The following is an 8,503-nucleotide window of genomic DNA, read 5'->3' as shown; positions in this document are numbered from 1 at the left end:
ACTTTTGGCTTCTCACCCCCTGCTCCCCATACAAACTCCCATTTCTACTCACCTCTCACCTTCAGTTGGGGCCACTTGGACACCCCCACCATACCTCACCTATTTATTTCTTTGCAGCTCCTCTACAAGAACCAGTTGTCCCTCCCACCATTCTTCATTCACACTCCCTCAATAGTATTGGTGCTATGAAAAAAAAAACCAAACACCCAGTACACACTGTAAAATGGTTGGCATTAGGAATGACATCAAACCATAGAACCAAACCAAGCCAGAGTAGATATGAGGATACTTCCTCCCACCTCCTACCAGTTTTAGAGACCCTGTAACAAGTCATAGGCAGAGAGAGAGAAATTGAATGACCATTATTTACATTTGATGGATATTTGTCCTCATCTTGTTTGTTGTTAACACGTTTCGGCTGATATACCCTCCAGCCTTCATCAGGTGTCTTGGGGGAATTTCAAACCTGGGTTCTCATTCCTAAGGTATTTTCCCTGATGTTATTATTATTATTATTATTATTATTATTATTATTACTCAGGTCACTGCCTGGAATTGAACTCAGAATCTTGTGGCTAAAAGCACAGGCTACTAACCACAAAATTCCAAGTTCGATTCCAGCCAGTGACCTGAATAATAATAATAACAACAACAACAACATCGGAAAAATACCTTAGGAATGAGAACCCAGGTTTGAAATTCCCCCAGGACACCTGATGAAGGCTGGAGAGTACATCAGCAGAAATGTTGTGTTAACAACAAACAAGATGAGGACAAATATCCGTCAAATGTAAATAATGTACATAATTCCTCATCTCTCAAATATAGAACTGAATTGAATGAAGTTTATTTATATACCTTGTTTTGTGGTTCATCGTGAGTTGGAGTTCCCAGATCCATATCATCTTGATCACTTTGGTCCCATTTTGGGAGATCCCACTGTGTTTGCCTGAGAAAGAAAAAGTTATTTAAAAAAATCCCAGTCAGAAATATGCTTCAATAATTATTGTATTACAACAGTCTCTAACCCAGTGGTTCTCAACCATTTTTTACCACTGGACCCCTTTTATCCCTATTTAACCTGCTGGACCTCCATAACCATTTGATGTATATTCTATTATTTTTTTTTTACTTGTTTCAGTCATTTGACTGTGGCCATGCTGGAGCACCACCTTTAGTCAAACAAATCAACCCCAGGTCTCATTCGTTGTAAGCCTAGTACTTATTCTATTGTTTTATTTTTTTTGCCGAACCGCTATGTTACGGGGACGTAAACACTTCAACATCGGTTCTCAAGCGATGGTGGGGCAACAAGCACAGACACACACACATATATATATATATACATACATACACACACCGGGCTGTTTTCAGTTTCCGTCTACCAGATCCACTCAAAAGGCTTTGGTTGGCCTAAGGCTATAATAAGAAGACACTTGTCCAAGGGGCCATGCAGCGGAAGTGAGCCCAGAACCATGTGGTTGGGATGCAAGCTTCTTACCACACAGTCACTCCTGTGCCTATATAAAAAAAATCTTACTGTATTTTTATAATTAAATATTAGGAATTGCAAACGAAAATTTAAATATTTTTAGAAGTATAACCAATTTATTGCACAGAATTTTATGTGGACCCTGGCTGAGAACCACTGATCTAACCTTATGCCAAGCAAGGAACATGTCTGTCAGTGAAAAGATAATGATGACAGTAACTAAACAAGCCCATTACATGGTAATAAAATACAGTTTGTTAATATAGTATATATATTTATGGCCACAGAAACTAAATCATAAAACTAGGATTACTGCTCTAAATTTTTTTCTTTCATTTTTGGTTTCTTTATTAAAACTGAATAAATTTTCTATTGAGGGATATGGAAATATAAACAAAAATATATTAAAAAAATTGAACAAACAAGGTTAAATTTGGATTTCTGTTTTTACACCACCTGTTTCCATTAGTCTCCACAATGTAGAGCTGCTAGAAATAGCAGCCAATTCTCCTTGAAACCATATTAACTCAGATTATTCTGTTAGAGTAATGCTTACTTATTCACATTGTTTTGAATTAATCATGCATTATCTTGTAGCTTCAAGATTCTGAAGATATGATTGTTTATTTTTAGAATGACATTGTACAGTAGGTGTGAGGGGTCAGAGTGGGCCAGTTTGAACATTAAGTGGGTGGAATATTTAGTCCAGATATGGCCGTTTAAAATCAAAGACCAAGACACATAGGACAACATTATTCTAGAATTACCACCAAAATAAGCTGTGTCAACATTATTTACATCAGTTTAGTTAATGAGGAAATATATATGGTAATTTGCTGACATTTTGCAACATATGTTACCACTAAAACTGAATAATTTAGAAAGAGGAAAGGCAAACATGTTAAAAAGAGCAATTTTAAATCAATTCACCTTGTTAGAGTATGATAATAATACTGTTTTCCTTCTGCATCTTTAGCTATCTTCCAATTGGCTGGAAGCTTGGTAACTTTTGGCTTTGGAGGTGAGGGTGGTGGAGGAGGTTCATCGTCGGTTGCTGCATTAGTTGAAGTTGTTGACGGTAAAACAATGTTTTGCATTTGTAACTGCTGTAATTGGTCAACCTGGAAGCGGACAGTTCGAATTGATGTTAAACAAAGTGGTGAGAATTTAGAAATTCACGTTTAAAATATCAAAATGTCACTGTTTACAATCTGTTGACTAAATGAAAGCATCATCATCATTATTATTTCAAGTCCTTTTCCATGCTGGCATGGGTTGGATGGTTTGACAGGAGCTGGCCAGATGAAGGGTTGCATCAGGCTCCAATTGTCTGTTTTGACATAGACCCTACAGATGGATGCCCTTCTTAATGTCAGTCACTTTAGAGTGTACTGGGTGTTTTTTATGTGGCGCCAGCAAAGGTATAGCATTAGCAAAATTTTGAACATTTGTTTCAGTCATTGAACTAAGACCATACTAGGGCACACAACCTTGATGGGTTTTACCTGATCAAATCAACCCCCATGCCTATCTTTAAGTCTGATACTTATTTAACTGGTCTCTATTTGCAGAGCCATTAAGTCACAGGGATGCAAACAAACTGAAATATACATATGCTGAGCCTCCACTCAAAAAGCACCAATTGGCCAAGGGCCACAGTAGAAGACACACACCCAAGGAGCTATGCAGTGGGACTGAACCTGAAACTGCATGGTTGCAAAGTGAACTTTGCACAAACCACACAACCATGTTTGCAGCTGTTCAGATAAATAAAAAAAAAAACTAATAGGTAATTACAATATTGTCTTCCTAACCACAATGTAATCTAAAGCAATTTACCTGTTGACAAGCAAATAATCCTTGGTTAATTTGTACAACTTGTGAGCTAGCAACGGCTGGAGTTGAGGCCTGGGGCTGAGAGAAATGTTGTGGAGGAGGTACAACCAGTGCTTGTGGTGTTGGAGGATAGAAAACCTGAGGAGGTGCTGCTGGTGGCTGTTGTTGAGGCTGGCCTTGTTGGCCTTGTACAAATAATGGTGTCTGCGGAGTTGATGATGGAGTCGGAGGAGGGACATTAACAAGAGAAGTTGCAGGCAGCTGCGGAGGCTGAGGGGGTAGCTGAGGTAGTGTGCTGGATTGAGGAGGTGTTGTCTGTGGGTAGGATGTCGTTTGACTTGCTTGAGGTGTAGTCATGTACTTCGATTGAACCTGAAGAGAAAGAAAAGATGTATATTAGGTATTTGTTTTAGTAGAAAGACAATCAGATAATCATGATCTAATTATGATGGGTAGCTGTGTTTAGACCAACAGTTCTTAACTATTTTTTATCTATGGATCCCTTTGATTACTATTTTATTCTGGTGGACCCCATAGGCATTTGATGTGTAAAAACAATTTTATAGACACTTCTTCCAAAATTCCTATTTTGCTATTTACATATTCACTTGCACAGTTTGGACGCCGTAAAACGTTAGAGAAAGAAACTTAATGTTTCTTACAATAAATACATCTATAGCCCTTAAAATCATTGACCCTGTCAAGTAAAACCAATATCCTAGCAGTGGCCAGTGACCCGACTGGTTCCCGTGCCGGTGGCACATAAAAAGCACCATCCGAATGTGGTCGATGCCAGGTCCACCTGACTGGCCCCCGTGAAGGTGGCACATAAAAAAGCACCAACCAAACGTGGCCGATGGCATGTAAAAAGCACCATTTGAATGTGGTTGATACCACGTCCACCCAACCAGCTCCTGTGCTGGTGGCACGTAAAAAGCACTAACCAATCGTGGCTGATGCCAGTACCCACTGACTGGTTCTTGTGCCAGTGGCATGTAAAAAGCACCCACTACACTCTCGGAGTGGTTGGTGTTAAGAAGGGCATACAGCTGTAGAAACATTGCCAAATCAGATTGAAGCCTGGTACAGCCACTGGCTCTCCAGACCTCAGTCAAACCATCCAACACAGAAAACTGTCCAGCATGGAAAACATACATTAAACGATGATGATGATGATGTGGACCCAATTTGCTATTTTTCTTAAGTGGACACCCAGGTCACATGGAGATCCAGAGATCATATATACCCCAGTTGAGAACCACTGGTTTATGCTAATGGAAATAATTCAACAATGTATTATCATCAATGTTATCAATGTCATTTTAACATCCACTTTCTCATGCTGGCATGGGGCAGCTGGTGTTTATTGAGGCAGATTTTCTACAGCCTGATGCCCTTTCTGTTGCCAACCAAGGTGGTAATATTTCCCCATAAACAGACATGCTTTCATAGAAGATTGGAAATGAAGGACACTCTAACAGGGATACTAATTTACAATTACCAGAAAGGACACAAACACATGCACAACAGGCTTCTTTCAGTTTCCATCAACAAAATCCTCTCACAAGGTTTTGATTAGCTCTAGACTGTATTAAAAGACACTTGCCGAAGGTGCCATGGAGTGACATAGAAACTGAACCAATGTGGTTGGGAAACAAACTTCTTAATTATAGAGCCAGCCTGCAGCTCTACTCATTATAGAATACATGTTTCATATTTACAGTAAACCCAACTTCAATTCTACAGAAAATTCGCAACAACAAAACTGCAAAACCCAAATTTCCTTTAATCTGGAAAGTTTACTATAAAACAACGCAAGTTTCTCTGGAATTAATTAAGTAAAGCATAAATGGATATCATAATTTTCTTTGTTAAAAGCCCAATTACATTACTTTAGACATGGAAACCAGACATGATACTTAACATGAAGTCTTTCCAGCATAATACTTTCATTCAATAAATTCTGTTTGCTTATATAACATTTGTATTGTTGCAACGTAGAAGAAAAAGACAATTTATTAATTGTGAAGAAGTAAACATTTATCAGCATAGTACTAAAAGAATAAAAACTATAAATAATAAGAACAGGAAATTTAGGATATAAACTTACAGAAAAAGCAGGTGTATTAGAATACAAAGTAGGTACAGAGCTCCCAGGTTCTATATATGTTGGTGTCATTGTTGGTAAAACACTATGATTAGGTGTTGTCTGAGAGGTGCCTGTTTCAAGTACAACTGGTACACTTGGTGCTGGCATAAAGCAATGTTCTGAAAGAGCTTCTGCAATTGAAATTTAACAATATTTCAATATTTTATTTAAAAATTATAAATATATGTGTATTTAACATCAAAGTTATCCGTTTATTTCATTTATAGAGTGTAGCTTATACTGTAAAATAATGTAGACACTATATACTATCTTAATACAATTAAATTAAAAAACAAAAGTTCAACAAAGGATTCAGTATTTAAATTCTAGAAAGAAAAAGTGTTTATAATATATATACACACACAGGCATGTCCTTGATAGCCATGCTGCCACTCCCTCTCCCAGCTGAGAGGTCTCTGTTTTGCAGGTGCAAGTGCCACATAAAATGCACTTGTGCCATTGCTGCATAAGTGCATCTGTGCTGATGGCACATAAAAAGCATCCAGCACACTCTGTGAAGTGGTTGGCATTAGGAAGGGCATCAAGCTGTAGAAACCATGCCAAAGCAGACAAATGGAGTCTGGACAGCTCCTATCAAACTGTCCAACCCATGCCAGCATGGGAAATGAACATTAAATGATGATGATGATGATGATGACACACACACACTTTTAATCTTCTCCATGTGCAGAGGGTAACCATCATAATTTAGTATCTCAACACCTGGCACAAAGCCACCACTCTCAACACTACACCAAGACTCAGCTGAAGAGTCTTGTCTTGCAAGCTGAATTGGCAACCTCACAAGTGCTGGTGCCACAAAAAAGAGAAAAAGTCTACCCAACACACTCTCTAAAGTGGTTGGCATTAAGAAGGGCATCCTGCCATAGAAATCCAACCAAAGTAGATAGCGGAGCACAAAACAGTCCTCTGATGATGGTGGCAGAAGGGCAGTGACCATGACTTTATGCAGGGCCTTTGACGCCAGTGGGAGGGAAGGAAGAAGCTATCTTCAAAATTGAAACCCAGTCTGGATGCTTGTGACAGAAAGAATTCCAGTAAAGACACTAAAGGTGTCAGATAGTGGAGTGAAACTGGGTGACAGGTGTAGTCTACCACCCAAGTAGGCCATGACAGGATTTGAACTCAGAATGCAAAGGCCTGGAAGAAAATACTGCAAGCCATCTCGTCTGACATTCTTATTACTATATTCACTACCTTAGACTGATTTTATTTTTATTAACTCCAAAAAAATGGATTAAAAAAGTTATATCTGGTGGAATTTGAACTTAAGACACAAAGAATTGAAACAGATGCTCTGGTGCATCCTTTACAATATTTCAACAACAGCAGTAGCAATAATAATAATAATAATAATAATCTCCACTGTCATCATTTAATGTCCGCTTTCTATGTTGGCATATAGATTGTCTAATGATTTGGTCAACTCACTGCTGATATGGCTTTTAAAGATGGATTTTTGTTTCTTTTAAATTTAGTTAAACCAGTTAAAAACTAGTTGTAATCAGGCCAGGTCAGATGTTTCATTGTTGGATGCAAGGAAGTTAAAATGGAGAAAAGTAATTGCATAGTAGCTTTACAGATTGATAATATGCTGTGATAATTGGTAATCTCCACTGCAACACATCTACAATATAGATCATTTTCTTTCAGTGAGGCCTAGTTACATATTGTCACCTTTTAACCCCAGTTTAACTTTGATCCAGCAGACATAAGACCAAAGCATTTCAATTGTGATCACTTTTCTCTGTCATTTTCTCTCTCCTTTTTTTTTTTGTATCTTTCTAAATGTGTCTTCCCTTCTTTAAGACAGTTGTGTGTGATTTTAAGAAGACACGACTGCTCTTACCATCATCACCATTCAATGACCATTTTTCCATGCTGGAGTCCATGAGCAAAGACTGTGCCAAACTCCACTGTCCACTTTGGCATGATTTCTATGGCTAGAAGCCCTTCCTAATGCTAATCATTTTTCAGAATGTACTGGATGTTTTCTACATGGGACTGGCATTAGTGAGCACCAAAGACAAAATCCCCTCCACATCTTATGGGAGGGTAGGGTAGTATAGGGGAAAGTGGCTTTGTAGCAGAAAAACAGGTGTCTTGCTGTAGAAGAGTTACATGGCTACCCCAATATATTAGATTATAATATAAAATTACAGTTGCTGTTCTTTTTACAGTGATGTTTTATGTAAAAGGTGAAACTACTAAATACATACACCTTTATGATATTGTGATACTTGAGCGTGTGTTTGTCATATCATGTAAGTTTTCATTTTCTAATATGTCCAGTGACAGACACAAAGTGTTTTAATGAGGAAAAGAAATCAACAGCATTAGATACGAACATAAATGCAATGTGACATTTTGAGAATTGGCTGAAGAATATGTACACAGACGTGGCAGAAATAAATAGACACCCTATAAAACATCGTTATTTTATGTTTATTCTAACATGTAAAGGTCTATATTTTTTATTAATGGACATTTTTATGTTTCAGGTTCTATATGTGACTGTTTAATCTTGCCATGTACAAAAGAAGCAGAACAAGTTGATGTCAGTCCCAGAAAAGATTGGGCCAGTGAGATGGTGGAGAGGCCACTAGCATTTTTGGACACTGTCATAGTCTCTAATAAGTCCAGATTTGCTGTATTTCCTAACAGTGGTCGATTGTGGGTCTGAAGACTCTGTGATCAAGAATTTGGTGTGAAAAGATTGCAGCCAACAATGCAACACAGCAGCTACTCTGTGATGGTCTGGGGATCAATGATTGATCAGAACTGGTGGAGAGTGAGGGAAACAAACTCAGATAAATATGTGTCCATATTGCAGAAAGGACTCCTTCCAATCTTCTCCAGAGGTGAAATGATTAAAGACACGTCATTTATGGAAGAGGGGGCTCCTTGCCTCACGGCTAAAATGACCCAAGATTTGTTGGATGAGAATGGCGTTAAAAAGCTTCCATGGCCAAGCCAGTCACCAGATATGAACACTATTGAACACC

At 38.2% G+C, this 8,503-nt stretch overlaps 1 protein-coding gene across 1 annotated transcript in view; it reads right to left on the bottom strand.

Moving 5' to 3' along the window:
• Positions 1 to 8,503, bottom strand: part of LOC106877592 (uncharacterized) — a 76,916-nt gene that overhangs the window by 4,182 nt on the left and 64,231 nt on the right. Inside the window, exons 17-20 of the mRNA XM_052972953.1 lie at positions 5,439 to 5,608; positions 3,332 to 3,700; positions 2,423 to 2,613; positions 859 to 949 (exon numbers count right to left, since the gene is read on the bottom strand). Of these exons, the coding sequence (XP_052828913.1) occupies positions 859 to 949; positions 2,423 to 2,613; positions 3,332 to 3,700; positions 5,439 to 5,608 (821 nt within the window). The remainder of the gene's footprint in view (positions 1 to 858; positions 950 to 2,422; positions 2,614 to 3,331; positions 3,701 to 5,438; positions 5,609 to 8,503) is intronic.

The sequence above is a fragment of the Octopus bimaculoides genome, chromosome 1, assembly GCF_001194135.2.
Source record: "Octopus bimaculoides isolate UCB-OBI-ISO-001 chromosome 1, ASM119413v2, whole genome shotgun sequence".
Classification (NCBI taxonomy): domain Eukaryota; kingdom Metazoa; phylum Mollusca; class Cephalopoda; order Octopoda; family Octopodidae; genus Octopus; species Octopus bimaculoides.
This window is presented reverse-complemented; position numbering and strand designations above follow the sequence as displayed.